Source organism: Lampetra fluviatilis, chromosome 6 (assembly GCF_964198595.1).
Source record: "Lampetra fluviatilis chromosome 6, kcLamFluv1.1, whole genome shotgun sequence".
Taxonomy (NCBI): domain Eukaryota; kingdom Metazoa; phylum Chordata; class Hyperoartia; order Petromyzontiformes; family Petromyzontidae; genus Lampetra; species Lampetra fluviatilis.
This window is the reverse complement of record NC_136280.1, coordinates 9,628,774-9,653,043: the sequence shown is the minus strand read 5'-3', so window position 1 is coordinate 9,653,043 and position 24,270 is coordinate 9,628,774. Positions and strand designations below refer to the sequence as shown.

Genomic DNA, 24,270 nt, shown 5'->3' with positions numbered 1-24,270 from the left:
AATAAGAGTTTATTTTAAACATTTTATACAAATATCAAAAGCTTTTGAACAAATCACCTGAAATGCACTGGGTCTCCTCAAATCTTAGAAGCTAAACCGACTTGAGCCTGGATGATAGTGCTTGGATGGACAATCTTTAATAAAACGTGCTAAAATCCATGACGCTATATTGTGGGCAGAAGCCAGTGCAACAAAATCTATGTGTACTGTACTTCTATGCTCCCTGCCTTGATCAATACTCACTGACCAGCTCGGTGGTCAGCTTGGTGGTCAGTGCCTCCGATTAGCACGGTTGGCTACATACGGTAGGCCTCAGCAAGGTAAGGTAAAAGTTAAAAGTTAAAAAAGCAACGAGCCTACCTTTACCCTACCTTTTACCCTTACCCCATACAAATTACCCAATTACAGGGTAATTACTAGAGTACTATACATGAACAAGGTTTATAACGGTAAATGCCAGGTAGAGCGCTTTAATCATATAAAATACTCTCGATTATTCCAATTTTACACGCTTGTTGTCATTGTTGATGTCGTTGTTGTCATCGTCGTCGTATCCTCAAATCTTGTAACTCAATTTTAACCCACTTCCCAATGTGGTATCGACTCCAAACTTGGCATACTTATGTCATACTGATGACAAGACTATATTCTATCAAAATATATATATTTTTTAACATTATTTTGTATATGTTATGTTTCGGCTTGGGTCTAATTGTCCACGCTAAACTGACGCAGACTGTTAATTCCCCACGGTCCCTTACTTCATGGCAAGCTTCGGGGCCACTTCCTGGAGTCGTGGAGTTTTGCCATTACTAGTACATTTAATAAAAGCGTGTTTTTTTTTAAGTTTTTAAAAATATTACTTATTAAATGGAGGCCACAGACTGCGCCACGGAGCTTTTAGCGGTAAACAAGGCACCGTATTTACCGGGTAATAATTCGCGCTACCTTTACCCTACCGGGTAATTCTTCCGAGCTACCTTTACCCTACCCTTTACCTTACCCCTTGGCATGTCGACATCTTTACCCTTTACCTTTATCCTTTTACCCGGTAAAAAGGGTAATTTACCTTACCTTGCCGAGGCCCAACATACGGTGGCGAAAGAAGTTCAACCATACGCAAAAAATCAACCGCCAAAACCCAGCGGTGGATTGACACAAAGGGCTGTACATGTACATGATTAAGAGTCAATAAAAGTATAACAAGCATCGGGAGTCGTGTGTATGAGTGCAGTAAAAATTGCCAAGTGTCTCAAGTGAAATTAGTTTTTTTTATGGAATTCGAGTAAGCGTACGCATATGTACTTTATTACACAACTGTCTGATATATGGAGTGGGCATGCGTATGTATTCGTACAGATGTAAAAAAGGCAAGGTACATTACGTTGCCATCGAGGCACGATTTCAGCATTGACTCGGCTTTGTAATCATGGTGCCTTAGGCTACTAAGTGTGAGTGAGCGTATTGTTTCGTGCGCATATCGGCTGACGTGCCGAATACAACAGATAGATTGATTTGCATGTGGGAGCACCTCTGCTGCGCAAAGCGCCTGTGTGCGCCGAGTGTACGCATCACTGCCTCCAGCCCGTAACACGCAGCATCAGTGCATGTAGCAGCCGCGCTTCGTAGGTCACGGTGTTCCTCCCGCCATGCGCTCGCTCTTCCGCCAGGGGCTGCTCCACCATGGCTGGGATGTTGCGGCCATACGCTGCGCACACACACACACACGTGCATTGCGTCCGGTTGGGGAAAGCTGTGAGGCTTGAATGACGCTATATAAAGTTCAAGTATTATTATTAGGTCATGAAAAGAAACATTGGTAAAATGCATGTCAGCCACCAATCATGATCTGTAACTTTCACTAAAACACCACTCGATGGAATGACTTCCTTACAAGTCACCTTTAGCCCAAGTAAATCACTCATTTGACAACTTGAATTGATGACTTACAAAGAAAAATGGGCTAACAAGAAGTACATTGGTGCGTACAACGTTAGTATTTTGAATAAAAGACTGAACAAGCTGGTCACCTGTTATACCTTTTTGCTCATGTAATTAATGTTTACTGAACTCGTGATTTTCACAGTCTACAGGCCATAACCACAAAGCGGCAAGAACAGCGGAGACATACACTCGCACTGCTGCAGGGCAGCGACGCAGTCCTGCAGAACACCGTCGCGTAGCAAGAGCATGTGCTTGGCCATGTTCTCCAGCATGGACAGGAAGCAGCGCTTCACGTAGAACCACGTGTCCGTGCCCAGCTTTAAGACGCACGCACAATAACAGGCAGCAAGGCGGGTTGTAATGTTTTTTTTCACAAACATAATGATACTCTCAACGTAACATGTGTGTCCTACATACATTTCACGGTGGTAATAAGATACCGTACCTGTAAAAACCCAATCGTGAACACAAACACGACGAGACAAACCAGTGCTTCAACTTGATCTTGGTAAATGGTTGTCACTCACAGTATTTCCATAACAGCCAAGAGCTAACCAGTGATGATTTTCTCACTCAGATTTCGGGTTCATACCTTTTTCTGGTATGGCTCCAGGCTTTTGAGCACTCTGGAAATTCCAAACTCGTAATTTCCTTTTGCACAGTACAGAGTTCTATGGGGGAAACGTGTGCACACACAGGTTTGGTTCAAGTGTTAACAGACTTTGGCAAAGCTGTGTTGCCATCAGCGTAGACATTCACAAACCGAGACACTCAAACATAAGATTTACATGAGAATTAAACAGATCAAGGAAGTTTAATAGAGTCAGAGATTTGTACTGACCTAAAGTGGCATTCAATTATATTAGAAGGGTTGATACTTATTGCCTGTTACTCTTGTTTGTAGAAACTGTATTGTGATGCCACACTGTCAAATGTTAGTTGAGGACGTCTTGTGTACACACCCTATGACGAGGTTGACGATGCAAAGATGATAGGTCTTCTTGTCAGGGTCATCATATGCAAGTTGTTCCTCCTCCTTCTCTATCTTCCTCATGAGCTCCTCTGCCTTAAGAAATATAAAACAGGATAATTGTTTTTTTACCCATTTATCTGGCAACATAACTCTGATAATGTGCATCGTCTTTGAGTTGTGCGCCTTTTTGTGCGCCTTTTGGCGTCATCTGGTCCAACCCATGTGAGACTAGGCTCTAAGGAAAGCTGTCTCGGGTGTGGACCAATCAACTTCAAGGACAGTGCATACATTATCATAGTTATGTTTTTTTTTGCATTATGACTGCAGGTATTGTGGTCTATGCAAACATGACTCCTCGTAAAAAAGGTGTCAGTTTTGTTGCCAGATAAAAGGGTAAAAAAACAATTATCATATTTTTACTGGCAAATGAGGTACCAATGGTGTAAATATAAAACAGCTTTAAGAAATGTATGAGTGCAAGCAAGTCTAGCATTGCATTTGCAAGGAAGGCATCAGAGGCCTTTGTTACTACAGTTATCTTTGTTGTTCAGTTAAGTGCTCTTCATTAGTGTAATAAGGGCTTTAGAAGTTTGGAAGTGAGCATTAAAAAGAATAATACCTCCTTAAACAACATATCCCACTCAAGGAAATACATATCGACATGTCGATATTTTAAATAAATGCGTATCAAATACATTTAAATATAAAAAAAACATGTTTCATGTAAGTGGGGTATTTAAAAAATATATGTATATAAGTGCACCCACTTAACTATGTTCACACAGCTCAACATGAGAGGTGTACTCGTTAATTAGAGCACTTCAACGTCAGTGCTGGAAAATACAAGCGGCTGTTCTTGGAACTGTCCAAATGAACTCCAATCTTATATATAAAAGGCATTCTTTGTCTGTCTGTCCGTCCATCTGTCTGTGTGTCTCTGTGTGTGGACGCAAGGATTTAGCTTGCAAACCGTGGGCTTTACGTTAAAAAAAGTAGCCAGGTACCACGCCATAAGCCCCGTGGTGAGCCAACGCTATTCCATTTTCCCATCCGCCAACTTTAAAGTAGTTAAATTAGCAATGTAGCGCTATTTATTTTTATTTCCTTACGCCGCTCTGCGAGCGACAAAGAACGCATTCGCGCCTGCGCGACAAAGCTGACCTGGGGTTGCCCCTAGCAATGCACACGCGCGATCCGTGGAGGGGGGAATTCTCTTTCACGTTAAAAATACTATAAAAATATACACAACGCTGAGGTTCATTCTTCACAGTGTGATGTCCTGTTCTCCTCCCTCCACCCCAATGCGTGCAGTTACTAATATAGAGTCGGTAGATGCTACTACTATAGGCCGTAGATATTAATGCAGAGCGGCCGGGGAGATCGTGGGTGGGGGGGGGTAGCAGCCCAGCCCCAGCCTGCCAAGGTGCCACCTCGGCCGGCTGGGAAATCTAGGCCAGGCCGGGGGCTCTGCATGGGACTACGCCTCACCACGGCACTGTTAATTACTATTTTCTTGCTTCTTTCGCTAAACTCACGTCGATAGAAAACTAATATTTAAAAATTCAGTTCGAAAATATTCAAATAATGTGTGCATGTAGACAACTAATCTTTCAAATTAAGTTAGTAAATATTAAAATAATGTATGTGTCTAAGTCCATGTGTGCGTGTGAGTCGATGTGCATGTCTGCGTCGATGTGTGTGTGTATAAGTCGATGTGTGTGTGTGCGTGAGTCAATATGTGTGTCACTTGATGTGTGTTTAAGTCCATGTGTTTGTGTGTGCATTGATGTGTGTAAGTCCATGTGTGTGTGAGTGATGTGTGTGTAAGTCCATGTGTGTGTGTGGAAGTCCATGTGCGTGCGTCGATGTGTGTGAGTCGATGTGCGTGTGTACGTCGATGTGTGTGTGTGAGTCCATTTATGTGTTTGTCGATATGTGTAAGTCCATATGTGTGTGTAGTTCGATGTGTGTGTGCGTCTATGTATGTGTGTGTTTAAGTCGATGTGTGTGTGTGTAAGTCGATATGTGTGTGAGTCGCTGTGTGTGTACGTCGATATGTGTGTGTGTATGTCGATGTGTGTGAGTCAATGTGTGTTTGAGTGTGTGTGTAAGTCGATGTGTTTGTGTGTGTGGGTCGATGTCTGTGTGTGTAAGTCGATGTGTGTGTGTGTCTTTTTCGCCCGGGCAATGCTGGGTACTTCCCGCTAGTGCAATATATATGCTGGATACAACATACTTGTTGCAACAGCCCTTGTTGCAAATGTCTAACTAGGCTAAAATTAGATTATTTGTCTGTGCATCTGTAATTGTAGTTGATTTTCCCGGTGGTCTTCATCGCTATAATCATATATCTATTAAAGGGTGTCTGCTGGTCAAATACCACAGCAAAGCTACGGAGATTCAAATCCAACTAGTTACACACTAACAACGGATATTAACAAGTCCACAACTGTGGATGTAAATGTGTAGTAATATACTCCTCGGCTGTATTCACATTTGGTTCTAAGAAATGCCAATGTGAAACTGCTAATTAAGGGCTTGGGCAAAATGGATGCCAATAAAATGAACTGCTGTCCCTTTTTCTTGAAAATAAAGCATTTGCTTTTGCAATAAATTTATTTTAGACTTGTTTACCTCCTCGTTCTGAGATGTCATGATGTAGGAAACGCAGAGATTTGCCAGTACAATGGCACTGACGCCTAGAATCTGCAGAAACATGTGATTGCATTTTACAAGTAAGAACGGAACAACAGATATCATGCAAATTATTTCACAGCATGCCAACCACACACAAAACATGGCACAGGCCACACACAACATATGTTGCACATACTGCAGGCTGTATAGGATACACATAATAGAATGACTACATATAACTGCAAACTTATATTCCACATCTGCACTACCAATATTTAGAAGAACCCCTCTGTATTGACTATGTTGAGGTGTACTAGAGGCTCATCACTGATAACCTGCAGTTTACCTATATTATGTTTACTATTAAGATGAATATAGTTTTGAAATTGATTCCTAATTTAGAATTATGTTACTTCTTTTTCATGGGCACTGTGTTTGTGTTTCCTTAAATTTTTGTATTATAATTTTTCAGGCAGTATTACATTATCACAGAAATATATAAACATTAACTTGTTCAAGGTAAAATGCATAGAAGTTATCTGAAATGCCTTTAATTAAATCACCAAAAATGTGCGTGATCTTGTCAGGTCTCGGGAACTAAGCAGGATGGTCCTGGATAGCGCCTGATTGGATGACCACCACGTACACAAAGGTTGCTATAGGGCTTGCGGGGTCATGATATAGGCAACAGAGGTCAGTGCAGCAAAATGCATCGTTGTATGGTACATCTATGCTCGCCACCTTCATCAACTGGCACCAACAGGCACGACCAAGCACAAACATCCTGCCCCATGACTCACACAGCATGGGGAGTCCATCATCCAGCAACGGACTAACAAAAATGCGGTACATTTACATGCACAGGTAGTTCCGTTACACGAGTCACCTTGAAAACAAAATACCACTAATCGCTATTGTGCTTGGAAAAGGAAGTTTGTTTTTCAGTAACCAACAGTGGGCATAACAGGACTCATGTGCCACGGTGCATAAGAGAGACTACAGCGTACATTTCCGTAGTTTTTCTTGACAATGGGCTCATAGAATCCGGTGGCCTCCTTGTACTTGCCCTCCTGCATGAAGAGCACATGTGCCACGTTCAGCTTCCACACATCGTGCTCGCTGCAGAATTCCACCGATTTGCGGAAAAGCCGCTCCACCGCCGCATAGCTCTCACGCTCCCAATAGATGCGGGCCTGCGCCATCAGTACCGGCACGAACCTGCGGGGCATCCGACCACAGCATTCTCAAATGTTGTCAAACCAACTGGGCAACAGAAATCAAAAACAAATATTTAGGTTTCACTGAATACCAGACTAAGATAGGGCAGCAATATTTTTATTTGTGAACATTGAATTGTTCTTGTTTAATGTGATTTGATTTTTTTCTCAATTCTTTGGTGTTTTTTTTTCTCCCCCATATACAAACTTGTCAATAATCAGTGAGTAGTGATTTGAGCTTCATTTGTGTGAAGGATAAAACAATGGATATAATCCTGTGGTTCTGGGTTTAATTAATTACTAGTCAAAATAGTAGACACCAAGAGCATATTTCAGCAAAACTTGACTTGTATAGAAAACTCTATGCATGGGAAGGACAACTAAACACAAAAAGCAGTTAAAAACAAACAAGTTTTCAATCTAGATTTACAAGTGCATAGCTCCAGTGCCTTCCTAATATCGGAAGAGCATTCCAGACGGCCACAGAAGCGCATTTGAAAGCGCACAATGCGTCGACCGTCTTTGTCCAATGGCTAGCCAAAAGCAGCTGCAAAGATGACTGGAGTTCACATGATGGTTTATGCTCCGTGACAAGATCAACAAGGTATTGTGGTTCACTTGCGGAAAGCACTTTGTGTGTAACGAGTGCGGCTTATAATGCATTAGTTCGGCAACCGGAAGCCAATGCAGCTCGGCGTGCACTGGACGGACATGGTCGGATCTTGCAGTACCTGTCACGACACGTGACAAAGAATTTTGTACAGGCTGCAGCTTGGTAATTTTTTTGCCAGACGTCCCGTAGAGTAGTGAGTTGCAATAATCGAGCCTTGTCAATACTATGCTACACGCCACCGTGTTGGCTACGTCACGACTCACAAGTGGTCAAATGTGTCGTAGAGCCCTGATATGAAAATTGCATGACCACTTGTAGTAATGAGACTGGGCTGACCCTTGAGCTGCCCTCACCTCTCCAGCACTTCGTCATAGTCATTGACGGCTTTTTTCACGCCGTCGTCATCACGGTTTGCCCGGGCATCCTGGACCTGCTGAGAGACACAGGGGCGGGTACCCCACGGGACACTCAGTTCCATCTGTGAGAAAGCCTTCCTTTAGATATCCATGCAACAAAAGTTATCTACCGACCTTTTTTTGGCAAGGAAACTGGATTCGATCATTAATAGTTCAGTGCATACCCATCTTTAAAAAATTTGATACAACAATTTCAGCTCAAAGGAACTGCTCTAAATTTAAGATGGGTTCTGCCTCATAAGCACTCAAGATAACACAATGTGTGTAATATTCAAGGCCCTGTACATACATTAGGGGAGAGACTGAACATGGCTGAAATTAATTTTTCATGTTTGTTACAAGGTGCAGGTCCTTATTGGCCAAATGTAACATAGGTTTATTGTAAGAGACATACATGCAAACACACTTTTAGAGAGAGCTTTTATATGTAGGCTTTCACAATCAATATTATGATTCCTAATTAGTTTATTTGGGGTTAGATAATATAGGTTTAACTTCAGTTTTTTTTTTTATCCAAAATCCTCCACCACTTGACAGAGCCAATAAAATCAAGTTGTCATGTAGGCAAGAATGCCAATTAAGTTGTTTTTTCCACAAACCATAATGATAAAAGTCAAGCAAAATTGTGCCAATTTGTAGGTTACATTCAGCATGGGATAGATTGTGGTAATGGTGAGAGGCATGCACTGTGAGGATACGTGCACCGCTCGACTCCAACGGAAAATGCGTGGACGAACATATGTTCACTTTCAGATGCGCTTCTACGGGTGTCTGGAACTCTCTTCCTTCCGATATCAGGAAGCCACCGGAGCTATGCCCTTTTAAATCAAGACTAAAAACTAATTTCTTAAAAACTGATTTTTGTGTTTAGTCTGTTGTCCTTCCCCCGCACCTCCGATGAGCATGGTTGGCTACATATGGTGGAGATAAATTCAATATACGTGCATACATACATACATGCGAGCAAGACAATATATCGCAACCCTATTGGAGGGCACTGACAAGGGCTTCAAGTAGCTTCCTTCTTAGCTGAAAGGGCTGTGAATGCATACCTTGACTGAGTATGTGGGTGTAGGTGCCGGGGTGTGTTTAGATATTAGGCGTCAGTGAATTTGTGCTGTGTATTTGTTATCTGGTGGTGTGTCACTCACACATTACCCCGAATTATAAATTCCTATTTGGTTGTGGCTGGAAATTGAAGCAGGCTCAACTCATCCAGTCTTGTTCACATCCCCACACCATAAATCATGCAAGTCCCATGTAATGACAAGACAATACCGTCTCAATCCATCCGTGAGAGTGTTTGTCATTTGAAGGCATTATATTGATCTAATATTAGACATATGCAACATAAGTTTTCCTTTTATGACTGTGGGATCGGTGCATGCAGGAGCAGCAGTGTAGGGCTTGCTGTTGACACGACACCTGCTTGGTGAGCTTGCGGAGCTGCTCTGTCAACTTGGATGCCATTTCGTCAAACTTGTGGAATGCCTGGATAGAGCCACATAGATAATAGCTCTTTAACAATGATAATTGGTTCTTTACCCTTCTATCTGGCAACAAAACTGACACCTTTTTACAAGGAGTCATGTTTGCATAGACCGCAATAACAATGTTAAGAATATCATTGCTTTACAGTAAAAGATATTGGCAGGATGAACGGAAAAAAAGTGCTGTTTGGTCAAGTGTAAATAAGTAAAGTTGGCGGGAAGCCATTTACCATATTGAACAAAGAAAATGAAACCATGATAATCGTATTATAAAAACATGCAGTCAACATTAAACAAACTTTATACATAGTAATGACATTAAATATACTTGCATTGATTTTATTTTAATATATACAAAAAGTGGTCACATAAATACATTTAAATAGCAATGATGATGTTACCAATAAACATTTCATCAAAATTACATGTGTATAAAAAAATAACTCTACGTTACCTCCTCAGGTGCAGTCTGACATGTTATCATGGCGTCCAAGAATTGATATAGGTACTGCAAATCCACCACAAGACAGACAGACGTGTAAGTAGGTATCGTAGCATTGTTCAATATAATTGATCATTATTTCACGCTGGACCTGCCAGTCAACTGTAGTAAACAAATTTATACTGCTGGATAGATGGAGGTAACAGGATTTAACAAACTTGCCCATTGTTTCAACTGCCACGCTGAGAGATGGTATGGATTGCTAGCCCAGTGTGCTAACCAATTACACTACAGCAAATTAATAGACCTAAAAATTAAATAGTAGATTCCGGCCAACCTCATAACAGCCTAACTCAAACTTAAGAAAACGGGATTTTAACTCCACAATTCCACCCATGTACATCTCATCCAGGTAGGGTAGAGCAACAACATTGCGTGAAGACAACTGCGGACCATGTCATCTTGCCAAGGTGGTGCAGTACTGCATGTGGTGTGCATTACCGGTGTAAGCATTTTGTATGTGAGATGAGCGTTTTCTGCCAGAACATCTGCAGCAAGGTCGTAATACTGCAGACACACAGGGAGACAAGTACATAGCAAGGGTGAGAGCAAGTGAGCGGAATTTTACTTTCAATAACGTAATCCCAATGAGCAGGCAATAATGCGTTTAGTAAATCTGTGTAAGATATAGAACAGGGCAGAGTTTGGAGCAGTTGAACGTTTTTTTAAAATAATTTCTCAAAGCAGTAATGTGATTAATTATCAACCAAACTATATGAATCCATCTTAAACATCTGATGTATGTGCTTTTGAGAAGGACCACTGCTTTTAAGGCAGTGTTCTTGACGGATGTTGAGTTTTTGTTATATTAATTTATTGACAATGTATGTGAAGTATGTGAAAGGTGCACTGATATTGATAACCCCTTGACATGCCCACATGTGTGCTTAAGTTGGCTCCACCACTACTTGCTCAAAGACCATGAGATAATGAAAAGCAAAGCAAAACTTGATGTTACTAGGACAAGTCATAGAGGAAGTTAGTGTTTTTAAAGACAAATGGGCTCAAACCATTCATAACATGCTGGTTAAAACAACAGAGACCACCTGCAAAAGGCAAGTCTCACAGCCTCACTATAAAATCATACCTCATGCTTACAGTACAGCAACAGAAGGTTGCCAAAGGTCTCCGGAGGGAAGGTCTCCTGCTGCAGTAAGAACTGCAATTTTTCAAAGCCCTCACTGGGCCGGGTATCCATGTTCATGAGTGCCTGGTTATGCAGAGTCACTGGATCCAACTCCTGCGTACAAATAAAATGGTTAGCGATGTCACATTTTTATTTGACCTTGAATGTTATCACCCACTGTCCATTAAGCTCCATCTCACAGTGAGCCGCTTCACTTTTGAAACAAAAACAACTTTCTTGATATGATGAAACATTTTCCATTCACCGCTTGGTATAAACATCTGGCATAGAATTTTGTGTCAGTGGCATTATGGCCAGATATGGATGCTGCTAAGTGATGCTGGATCTGGCTGCCTGCAATGTTATTGAGCTGTGACCTGTGAGGAAACAACTGGTAGAATCTATTAGTGTAGAAGCATATTTTTGGGGCTTAAAACTTGTATTATATGGATGTATGAAGTATATTGATTGTAATGTACAGATCTTGGTAAGCTTATCAAACTTGTATATTTTTCACGTGGAATGAAATTCATAACCATTCAAGTATAGGTTCCACTGAGACACAAGGAAAAGCTGAGCACATAAAAAATAACAGCTTAAAAGGACTTAAGAGTATATTCAGTAAATGCAATCTAAATATAAAATCATCAATTGTTTTATTTAAAATAAAATGTACATACACTTACGATAGGATTAACATAACAGATTGATGGTGAGGTTTGACAGAGATATTTGTTCTTACATGGTGGGCGCTTACTCGACAATTTATTGACATGGATCCTTGCAGTCACGAAAACTTCAAATATATAATGGATTTCCCTGCCATTGTCTAATTTTAGATCACCCAAAAACCCCCATTATCATTCCCATCTTGTATGTATGTTGAACTTCTTTCACACCATACATAGCCAACCGTGATCATCAGAGGTGTGGGGAACCTTACACATTTCAAGGGTATGACATCACCAACTCATACCGAGCAGGCTAGAAGCATGACAGGTCATGTATATCAGGTTGGACGAATTGATTGGCAATTTTACATAATTCTGCAACTCCATCCAGACAAGTAAGTATGTTGCCAGTGGTGCACTTTAAGATCTATGTTTCTATGCAGCACCATACCTCTTCTGACCGTGGGGGCATGTCTGTCAGTGCTTCCTGCGCAGCCTCAACTGTGGTGAGACAGCAATAAAAAAAAAATTTCACTCAAAAGTATACAGTCATTTGTAAGTCATATAATGTATGTGTATGTACACTATATATATCTGGCCATATGATTCAGCAGTAGGGTGAGCATATCGCAATCAGAAAATTGCAAGTTCAAATCCTGGTTAGGGGCCCTTTGGGGTCAAGAATTGATTGATTGTATTTGTTTACACGGGTAAGAAATAGTCAGCCTTAAGCTGATTCACAAGAATGACCCGCAGACGACCTTGGTGAAAAACATTTAAGTTACAGCAGCGTATAAATCAATGATTCTTAACCTCGGGTGCACGCACCCCCTGGAGCTGCGAGATGCCCTTTCTGGTGGTGTGAGACATGCGATGTTTTTTGAGAATCCGACGTATTTATTAACATGTTTTACAATTGAGAACCAAAGGGGTGCAGGGCTGCAGTAAAGGTTAAGAACCACTGGTATAAATCATAATATTGCAGACGAGTAGCAAACAGGTTTGAGGAAGAAAATGAGTCCCGCTTTGTGGTTGTCTGGCTTTATAGCCTCGCCCCCACCATAGGCATTTCCACCATTGGCTTGCAGCTGTAAACAGATGGGTGCTGCACTGCTTCAATGCTCATTTGAACAAGAAATCATTTGACAATATAAATACTAAAAATGCAAAGTACTTAATACTCTTTGATTCTTTCTGTAAAGTCACGTAGGTATAAAAAATATAATAGATCACGACGTTTCGATCGCAACACAAGCAACCGTCATCCCAGCCACCGGAGGTGTGCCAATGAGAAGATTAGCATGTCAATGTCAGAGAGCCATGCAACAGGAACCAAAAAACCCTAAGAGCAAGGGGTACACATGATGAGAGGGAGACACAGAGAGAGAGAGACACACAGAGAGTCAGAAATAACAGTTGACATAGGCAGGCAGGTAGGCTGGCAGGTTAGGCTGCCTATGTCAGCTGTTATTTCTGTGTCTCCCTCTCATCATGTGTACCTCTTGCTCTTAGGGTTTTTTGGTTCCTGTTGCCCGGCTCTCTGACATTGACATGCTAATCTTCTCATTGGCTGGGACCGTCTCACATTGACATGCTAATCTCTCACATTTACATTTACGTACAAATTTCATCTCTAGCTCCACCCATTTACGCTTGGGTTGGGCCCACCAAAATCCTATATAAACTCTTGTTGCAGCAGCTCTTTCTCCTATGTCAGCAGTCCTCCTGCTGTTTGTTTCACACCTGATGACGGTTGCTTGTGTTGCGATCGAAACGTCGTGATCTATTAATTTTTTTCTACCTACGTGACTTTTACGAAAGAACCAAAGAGTATGGATTCCTGCAGTCACGAAAGCTTCAAATCAAAGTACTTAGTGTCGTGTAATGCATTTACATTTTGATTACAGTATATTCAATGAGAATAATGTACCTGCATGTCAGTGTGAAAGTAACCCTTATACTTTGTATTTGCACAAAACATATTCTGTACTTAATAATATAATTATGTAGGGTAACCTATATCAATAATAATTACCATATTTATATGTTGGGTAGATTCACAATGCAGAGACAAACTTTACATACACGTCATGTTCGTGGCATGCTTTGATTATACATTAATCATATTACTAATAAAATGAAAGATGTTTCGATTTAAAGCTTTCGTGACTGCAGGGATTCATCTTCTTGGTTCTTTCGGTCTGTCTTCTCGACAGACCTGTTCTCCACCTGAGGACGGCTGCTTGCGTTGTGGCCGAAACGTCATGAGAATGATTTTATTATGTTTTATTTTTATTATTTTATTATTTCCATTCTACGTGACTTTACCGAAAGAACCAAGAAGATGAAAGATGTTTGTCATGTTTACAACGTAAGAACCAAAATTAGTTCAAAGATCAATAATACACAAAATTATCTGAAATAATATCTTCCTTTCAGAATGCAAGTTCGATTTGTTTTAGAGGGTATCACCTGACCTGGGCAGTGGGGAAACTATAAAGTTAAATGGATGGCACAAACTGCCTCACTGCCATTTGCAAGTTTCAAATAAATAAGATATTTTGGCATGTATTTTCCTCCCACATGGTAAACATTCATGGAATAGGCCAAATATCCCAATGTAGGACCCTGAGTTTTAAGCCTTGGTGAGGATTTCCTGGCAAAACTGCAATTAGTAAAACAAAAATAGTATCAGATATTGATAAAATACCAGTGCCAATGTATTATTGAACAAGGCTAAGATGGAGAGTGGAGAAACTGCGTCATTCATCATGCATCCATTTCTGTGAATGTACAACTGCATATTAACAAGTAACAAGAAGACATTTACACACTAAACTGTTACACAATAGCTTGCTTTCTGTGTAAATGTAACCTTCCTGTGTGCACGGAAGTGAGACGTCACTGAAGTCACCACTGACGATATTTCTTGAGCTAAAATAGCACAAGTAAAAAATCCAGTTTCGAAATTGCAATGATATACAAAATAAATGCAGGACTCTCCTGCAAAGGAACCATCAGATTTGGAGAGGTTTGCCTGGATAAATATACCACATTTTTACTATTATTGCTGTGCTCACAGTTTTTCAGTTGATATTCGATGGCTGCCTTGAGGTTGAACGCCTCAACCAGGGCTGTCTCATGCAGAACCTGTGTGTTGCCCACACTGCGCACTTCGATGCCCTCTGTAGTCATTCCCACACTCAGCTCTGGAATAAAATGAACGAGTAGAAAATCAATCGCCAGCAAATGAATCCACTAGACAAGAACACATTCATTAATAATACCAGTTATTACACTACCCACGTATGAAATCATGCATGTGATAAGTGATGATTTCAAAAAAATGCATGCAAATGATATTGTGAATGTTCTATTTAGGCAAATGTAGTGGACACAACTTGTACAAACAAGACAAAAAAAGTTCAATTCGAATGATACAATAAAATGTAACAAAAATTATATTCTTAAATTTGAATTGCAATGCCACTCATGGAACCACATCAAATCACCAGGTGAATTATTGTGGATATAATCCACGTTTTTGCTGGATAATAACTTGTCTTGGGAGCCACATACCTGATTTAACACTTATAGGTAAGATAATTCTGGCTCAGTTTAAAAATGAATGCAGAAAAGTGGTTAGCTTAGAAAAATTAAATTGTCTGGCTGGTATCAATTGATATACATTTTTTAATGAGACAAAGTTGTAAGATGTATTCTCTATGCATATATTTTAAGCATCTGGCCTTATTTAGAGGTATATTTCAATAAAAATGCTTCTGTTGCGTTATTAATGATTACATTGTACTCATTGGCACACATAAGATAGTCTGATTTCAATTCCTCTATAGTACTGGTAAGCTGTGAAGACAACTTTTTAATTTATGTAAATTAACATTATATAAATAATTATAATATATTAAATTTATAGGAATTTGTGCAATAATTCAAAGATGGAAAACTTAATTTTGCAGTTTGTTTCCAGAAAAACGAAACAACCCTTCATAAACATAAATTAATGCATATGACTGTAAATTGAAATAAGAATGCCAAGAATGCACACATACACACAAACATTCCCTGTATAGCCTTTAACTTAATTTTGCAGTTTGTTTCCATAAAAACGAAACAACCCTTCATAAACATAAATTAATGCATTTGACTGTAAATTGAAATAAGAATGCCAAGAATGCACACATACACACAAAAAATCCCTGTATAGCCTTTAACAGACTGTTGGGGAAAGTGCTGTTAATGAGCACTTATGAAGGCCAGTACGGCACATGAGGGGGTGGGTGGCCAACACTACGCCCAGCTCCCTCTGTCCGTCTAGTTGCGATGTTTACATACCGCACCAGGTACTCATTTGAGGCCGAGTCTACCCAGGAGAGGCACATGACTGGTTCAAATAAGCTTCACAGGTGTTGACCGTGAGTGGAAATCAAACTCGGGTCACCGGGTTCGTAGCACAGCATGCTAACCGCTACACTATCGCTCCCCACATATACACAGAGGCACACGCAAAGTGCCTTGCCTACCAGGATGCGTGCGAATGCCCTTCTCAATAATATCAGCAATATGCTTGAGGGCAGGGGCGTACTGCTTCATGCTGTAGTAGCAGAGCGCCAGGTTGTAGGATAGATCTAGAAAATGAAGCAGCAGTTAGACAAACACTCATCCATTGCGGTATTAGAGCAGAGTACTGCCAGCACAAATCAACACGTGCGGCCAGCAATTGGAAAATGCTTCCATTCCAAGCAAGCAGCTATTTAGTCCTGAATTCAATTGAATCCCACAGAAACAATTGATCAATCGTCATATCCCATTTAAAGTAAAAAGTTGCTAATATGGTTTGAAACAACGGCACTTGATTACGTAATGTGAATCAACTGTTGTATCACAGAGGAGCTGGAGCATTAAAGAGAATGGCTGAGCCTGGTCCGTGCCTGGTTTATAATGACCGTGGAAATATATACATTTTCCTACAACTATTAAGCAGTGCCAGATTAAGCTAGTGTGGGGCCTGTAGCATATATTATAAAGGGGCCCTAAATAAAAAAACACATTAATATTAAAACACAATTTTTTACTTACATAGTAAAGTAATTGCATTTTTTTCCTTTTCTATACAACAAGATAATATGGCAAATCGCTAACCTTAAACACCCAGTCGTTCATAAAAGTTGAAGGTGGTATAGTACTATAGTAATCGAGCAAGTTCAGAATCACTGAACCAGAATTGATAGCTTGAAAGCATTTAGCGCGGGGCCCCTGAAAGTGCGAATCCCGTAGCATATGCTACTTTTGCTACTAGGATAATCCGGCACTGTTATTAAGTCTCACTTAATGAATGTGAATTATAGTAATGGTATCTTGATCAACGAGTCCTGCCACTAATATCTGTGTCACCAGGTGTGGTCCTGACCGGGTCGGTAGGGCGCAAGCTGCATTGCAGTGGTGAAACGCAAGCACGCTTCGTCAAAGTGGCCCTCCTTATATAGCAGGCAGCCCAGATTGTTTTCTGTGTCTGGATCATCTGCAGCACACTGTTCCACCAGGCTCTGCGGGATACATTATACAACCACGTGAATAACGGTTCTCAAAACGCCATTCACTGTCTCCTCCCGATGGACACGCTTTTCATATATTTTTCCCAACATGATGTGTGCAATGTGCATATAGCTTGAGATTAGCAAACAATGAAATACGCTGGATTGGAAGTTTATACGATTGAGAATGGCCATTTACTGACAAATTTTCTAAGGTGTATATGTAGTGAGCGTAATGTCCCTCTCTTTCACAAACATTGAGCTGTGTGCAGAGCAATGCTACATAGAATATTGAGCAAGCTAAATTTTCTAGCATGCCCTGATCATTGTCTTTCCACCGTACATTCGATGTGCACAGTTGGCACTGTTTCAGTTTTTCATTTATTAGGTTTAACCCTGTGAGCCATGCGGCTCTTGACTCGGGTGCAACCGCAACAAAACAAAAACATGAACAAGAAACATCTTAAAGTGACTATACGCAACAGAAAAAATCCTGGAAAAAACAGCAAAGTCTTCCAGAAATGTCGACATAAATAGGCTACACCCATTTTAAACCTTTAAAAGTCTGCCTTAGCAGCTGTCCCCCCTTTTTATTCTTCCTGATGACAAACGCTTGTGTTGCGATCGAAACGTCGTAGTTTTTTGTTATTTTCTTTAAACCTATCTACGTGACTTTACCGAAAGACCCAAAGAATATGAATTCCTGCAGTCACGAAAGCTTTAAGTCAATATTTAGTATTTGGTTCTCTATGATGTTCGTGAACAATGTATATAGGTGTGATGAGAGGCTCATAATTTTCAGTTTTTGTCACGCCTTCATATATGAAGAATAACTGAGGCATCATTTCTTTATTGAGGTATTTCATTTCTGTGCAATACAATAACTATCTTGGTCTGATCTTTTCTATCCAACAGCTGGTTCTATTTTCTTTATGATCTCCCAAGTTATTCCATCTGATACTGGAGTTTTCCCATTTTGAATACATTAATACATTTCGATTTAAAGCTTTCGTGACTGCAGGGATTCATCTTCTTGGTTCTTTCGGTAGTCACGTAGAAGGGAAATTAAAAAATAATAAAAATAAAACATAATAAAATAATTCTCACGACGTTTCGGCCACAACGCAAGCAGCCGTCCTCAGGTGAAGAACAGGTCTGTCGGGAAGACAGTGTCTTCACCTGAGGACGGCTGCTTGCGTTGTGGCCGAAACGTCGTGAGAATTATTTTATGTTTTATTTTTATTTTATTATTTCCCTTCTACGTGACTTTACCGAAAGAACCAAGAAGATACATTAATACACTCTAAACATGTAACAAAATACAGTGAGGCCATACACATTCACACTTGCAAGTGTATCACCTTGGCGCCAGTCAGGTCATCTTCCCCATATTTAATAGCAGCTTGCAATTTCAGGACCTGAGATTATAGACATAAAGAGACAACAGCAAAATGAGCAAATGAAAAAGTTCAATGTCAGCAGGCAAAGGGAAAATATATTTATATTAATATAAAACACTAGGAGTCTGGGCATGAGGAAACTTCCACAGCTTAGTTTAATCAATTGCTGCAATGCTCATTGGAACTGACTCCAGCTGCAACACAATTTACATAATAACAAGAGAGAAAAATCACGCAAACACACAGATTACGTAGCACTTTACAACATGAGTTTTTCCTTGGAAGTACTTACTTTCGTCATGACAACTCGTATCTATCTCTTTAATCTATTCAATATCAGGAAAATCTGCCCTCTCATTTTATCTTGTTGCCATAGTCGTGGTTTATACTCTTGATCTTTACCCGTCTGGACTACTGCAATTCTCTTCTTCTCGGTCTCCCTGCCTATGCACTCACTCCCCTCCAACAAATAAAAAATGCTTCCACGCGGGTTATTTTCAATCTACCATTTAATTTTCAGACTTCGCCTCTCCTCCGTCAACTTCACTGGCTTCCCGTTGACTATCACTGTCTTTTCAAACACCTTACACTCATCTATAAATCTCTCCATGGCCTTTCCTCACCCTATCTCGCCTCTCTCCTCTATTTGTATGCCCCTTCTCGTCCTCTTCATTCACAATCTTCTATCTCTCTCTGTTCCTTGTTCTTCCTGTGCCCAATCTCGTTTTCGATAATCTTTCTCCCTGCACATTTAGCAGTCCCCCTCCTTAACTTACTTTCATTCCTCTCTTAAAGCTCACCTCTTCTCCATTGTCCATTATAGTCCTCTTCCCTCCCCTCTCCCCTCCAACCCTTCTCATCCCTCCCCTTCCCTACCGTGACCCAAAGTCCCTTCTGGTACAGTCATTCATTCCTTGGCCCTTACACACCCTTGCCATCTAAATCAATTTTGTTAGCACTTTTAAACTACTTAAGGCACCTTGAGCAAAGGTTCTCTATACATTTCAAATAAGTTAAGATCAAAGTGCTCATTGAGGTGGACCCCTACACCAATGAACCAGAGCTCGAATATTGGCTCTGCCTGAGAAGGCGTGCCTCAGCGGCTGCACTGGAATGCCGAGTCAGGTCTTATTAGTGCTGGTTTTGTGTCTTAAATATTCGGCTGGTTATCCCTATCAGAAACAAAACTTGAGACTAATGTTTGGTTCATAATGGATCATCTTTATAAGTTATTGTTCCCCCATTATGGACAGACAGATGGACAGAGAGAGCTAATGCATAAATTATTTCAACCTGCATTGAAAAGCGATACGAATGTATAAGGTCGGTAGAGATGGACATGTGAAACACACAGACAACACAAGACCTGAGATGCGCTGCCACCGAAGTTCTGGAAGTGATCAACCAAGCACACACATGTGCACGTGCACACGGGTACCTTGGCTTGATAAGCAGGGCCCTCCATAGCGAGTGTGGCCTTGAGTGCCTCAGCATAGGCGCTGGCACGGTACAGAGACTGCGCATGACGCAGCCGATATTCGGCGCCCTCGTCGCCAGGCCCAGCCTGCTGCGCCAATGACTCGTAGCATTCAGCAGCAACAGCAAAGTCCTGCATCTGGAAGGAGCAGTATGCCAGCAAGGAGAGTGCCGGTCGGGACTGTGTGTGTGTTGGGAGTGTGCGGAAGGAGGGGTAAAAGGGAACATTGCAGTTGAAGCAACATTTGGTGGAATTAATACAATTATTCGTAAAAATTGGTCAAGAAAAAATGATATACAATCATAACACAAGCATTACGGTACTTAAATTTTATATACCATATTGATGGTGATATTGTAGACTGAAGCAAGTACTAGTACCATAGTTCTGAAAACTGCTTGCTTTTAATACTTGTCAATTAAAAAAATACCTTATTGGAAATGGTATTCAGTATAGACACTGGTCATGGAAATGAACAACTCATGTATGTGAACTGTGGGCGGAAAACATTACAAGTTGATCAACGGCTATGTTTAATACTTTTTGTTCGATTCAAAGTTGGTGAGATTTGAGTTGGCATGCAAATGTGGCCACTGAGCTGTGTGATATGGTACTGTGGGTGCCCTGAAAAGAGTTGGAATAGGTACACCTGCATATAATGGAGCGGTTTATATGGAAATATTAAATACCTCGCATTGCATCATACCTTGGGCTGTTTCTGCAGCTCATTGTTGAGGATCTCGATCGCTTCTCCATAGCGACCATCTTTAATCTATCACACATGTTAACATTGCATTAAAACACAATTGTTGTACACTACTGAGTCTCTTACAGTATGCAGCCCCAATATTGAAAACCCCACATCTTGCGAGCCATACACAGGCTATTATATTGTGTTGATCTTAACTGAATGTATTAAATTGTATGTAAAATAACGTTAAAGTTTATTGGACCTTGGCTTTTCAACCCTTCTGATTCCTTTTCAAGTCTACAGGCCCCCTCCTCGTTGCAATATCAACGGAACCACTTGCCGTAGCTATCTACAAAATCCTATTTATCCAATGCCTCCAACTCTCTGCACCATAAAAGCAAGCTATATGCGAAAGAAGTTCAACAACATACAATGTACAACAATAATAAAGAATCCCCAACATTGCATAACTCATTAGCAATGTCAGCCCAGCATCTGCATACAGGGGGTCCCCAAATATACATCGCCTCGACGTTCGCCAGGAACTCGCGAGTGACACTTGCCCTCCACAGTCTATAAGGGCTATACGGTACAGATGAGAAACCTTTTTCTTTACTAGGGCCGCAAATCGTTTTTCAAATACCTTTGCGGGCCACACATTAACACGCACTTGTAACCTTTATCCAATAATAGCGCAATAACAATTACGGGACACGAGCGACAAGTGACCTAAGTAAGACAAGGCTAAAATTAGATACATGGGATTTCCAAGTAAAAAATAACTATTTTTGTGCTCGATCAGCTTTCCACCCCTTCCTCTAGGCGGATTTTATCTGATGTTTGTGTATCTGTGTGCGTGCGGGGAGCGGTGGTGCAGCGGTTAGCGCGCTGCGCTATGAGCCACCGGGGTTCGATTACCGCTCACGGCCAACACCAGTGACGATTATCTGAACCGATTCCGGGCCTCCCCGAGGTCGACTCAGTCTCAAATGAGTATCTGGTGTGGTGTGTAAACATCGCCACTGGGGAGACAAATGCGGTCGGGCGTGGTGCTGGCCATCCGCCCCCTCGTGTACCGTTGCGGCCTTTATAAGTGCTCGCAAACAGCACTTGCCCCTAGAGTCTGTTAAGGCTATACGGGGGATCTTTGTCTTTTTGTGCCAGGTATGCCAGTCTGCCAAAACCCTAGGGGGGGGGTAGAATCGAGTATGTAGGAAGGAAAATTCAACCGTAAAATAATCATTTTCTATAACTGTGTGTACATATAAATAACAATCTCTCCCACCTCTAAACTCAGGAAATGCAACCCTTTCTAAAGAACAATTATAACACCCTCAAACAGCCAATAACCATTTGCGTCGCTTTTTTTAGGCTGTGCTAACGTCAGAAAATATCCCCAATGTATGATGTATTATGCTATCCATCATCATTAGCTGCGGTCAATCTACAGCTGCATGAAGGCCTCAACATCTCTGATGCTCTCACGATGTTCGCAATACATGTTCATGCACCATCATGCAAAAACAACAATAACAACAACGAGTTGATGTCATCGCTTCATTTATGCAGAGGACGACCACTCGTGCGCTTTGCCCTCTCCTGGCCGACACGAAACATCGTTCGTCTCGACCATCGGCTAAGTCCTGGAGTCAGCACACTTTCTAACCCTTAAACAATGTCTCTTCACTTGCGTATGTTCTCAAATCCTCGTGCCTCTACCATACAGCCCATGATTATAATAAGGGTTGACCATGCAACCCAAATAATGGGTTGTAAAGTAAAGTAGACCGCTGTAGTCTGCGCTCAAACCGAGGCGGAATAGCGAAATTACGCGAAATTCTCTCCCGAAGCAAATCGCTCAATTGGGCAATCATCGCCTATTACTGGCAGACTTCTTCTCCCGGGGTCACTTTGTCTGGGTCTCTTTGAGTTATCACACGGTTAAACAAAACAAACGTGACACTATTCTAAGTTAACGGTGAAGCCATCGGAAGGACCACGTTCAACTCCTGCATGTACCGTCTTCATCGAATAAGAGAAAGCAAAGAGTGAGGATTCATACCCTTTGGTTCTTTCGGTAAAGTCACGTAGATATAAAACAAAATAAATGTATCTTCTTGGTTCTTTCGGTAAAGTCACGTACAAGGGAAATAATAAAATAATAAAACATAATGAAATACAATTCTCACTAGTGAGAATTGTATTTTATTATGTTTTATACAATTCTCACTGAGAATTGGGAAATAATAAAATAATAAAAATATAACATAAAATACAATTCTCACAAAACATAATAAAATACAATTCTCACTAGTGAGAATTGTATTTTATTATGTTTTATTTTTATAATTTCCCTTCTATGTGACTTTACCGAAAGAACCAAGAAGATGAATCCCTGCAGTCACGAAAGCTTTAAATCGAAAAATAAATTAAATCGCGACGTTTCGGGCCGTCATCAGGTGGGACAACCACAGCACGAAACAACTGCTGAGACGGGGGTGTTGCGCTCGAAACGTGATTTAATTTGGTTTGTTTTAGATCTACGTGACTTTACCGAAAGAACCAAAGAGTATGGATACCTGCAGTCACGAAAACTTAAAATCGCGATTTAGTGCGGATTTAGCGAAGCATCTCCGTTTAACGCGCGAGTTCAACATTTAAACCAGCGTCCACGACTCAACCGATTGCTTGCAACATTAATCTACGTGGTGTTTGAACATCGTAACAGCTATTTTATTGCCATAAATGGTTAAAACCTATTCTTGTTCTTCATACGTAGTCGTACCTGTCAACCCCTGATCAGTGCCCTACCTTGACAGACCAACTCAGACTTTATCGATCACCCCGTGCCCTTTATAAAATCTCAAAGCTCATCCTACAATGCCCCACCACAAGAGAGAAATAAACAAACAACTAGACAACAAAACGTTATACTCAACTCCCCTGTACAAGAGTAACGGTGTTTAGACTGTGTGGGTTGACAGGTAGGCGTGGTGGACGTGTTGTGTGAGCAAGGCGAGGCGGCGGCCTCACTCGCCACCCACCATTGTGTAAATCGTCGCCGTGAACTCCCCTTCCTTCACTTGATACATGGTAGTGGCGGTGGCGGGGGAGGAGGAGGGCGACGTACACTGAATTAAGAGACGGGTAATGTTTTAAAAGACGTCGTGAGGACGCGGGCGGCCACCGTCAGCGATGTCGCCCGCTAGGCCGCAGAATGCGCCGCTCGCGTTACCACGTGGCCCGGTGGTTGCCTAGGCGACCACGCGGCACGGTGGTTGCCGAGGCGACCGCCGTTTCCGTTCGCCACCGGAAGTTGACTTGCGAGTTTAAACACCAACAACTATATTCTTGGTTCTTTCGCTAACAACAACTCTTAGGTTTTATCGGTAAAGTCACGTAGGTAAAAAATCTAAGTAAAAATAATAATAGAAATAAAAGAATACTAAATATTATTTTTATTATTTTAACTTTTATGTTTTTGAAATAATATAAATATATTTATTTTTATGCTTTTGTTTTTTTCAAATAATAGAAATAAAATAATTATTATTTTTTTTA

The 24,270-nt window shown here is 41.0% G+C and overlaps 1 protein-coding gene across 1 annotated transcript; it reads right to left on the bottom strand.

The window, feature by feature from the left end:
• Positions 1-2: 2 nt before the first annotated feature.
• LOC144933137 (intraflagellar transport protein 70A-like) lies at positions 3-23,941 on the bottom strand. The gene is made up of 19 exons (XM_078857721.1): positions 23,754-23,941; positions 20,725-20,790; positions 19,980-20,198; positions 18,503-18,559; positions 17,018-17,153; positions 16,131-16,235; positions 14,670-14,798; positions 12,041-12,090; positions 10,880-11,032; positions 10,234-10,299; positions 9,745-9,798; positions 9,226-9,291; positions 7,738-7,814; positions 6,562-6,772; positions 5,552-5,623; positions 2,907-3,010; positions 2,537-2,615; positions 2,132-2,261; positions 3-1,708 (listed from the first exon to the last, which is right to left on the bottom strand). The coding sequence occupies exons 1-19, from the start codon at positions 23,799-23,801 to the stop codon at positions 1,572-1,574; spliced, it is 1,959 nt and encodes a 652-aa protein (XP_078713847.1). The 5' UTR covers positions 23,802-23,941; the 3' UTR covers positions 3-1,571.
• Between the last annotated feature and the right edge of the window lie 329 nt (positions 23,942-24,270).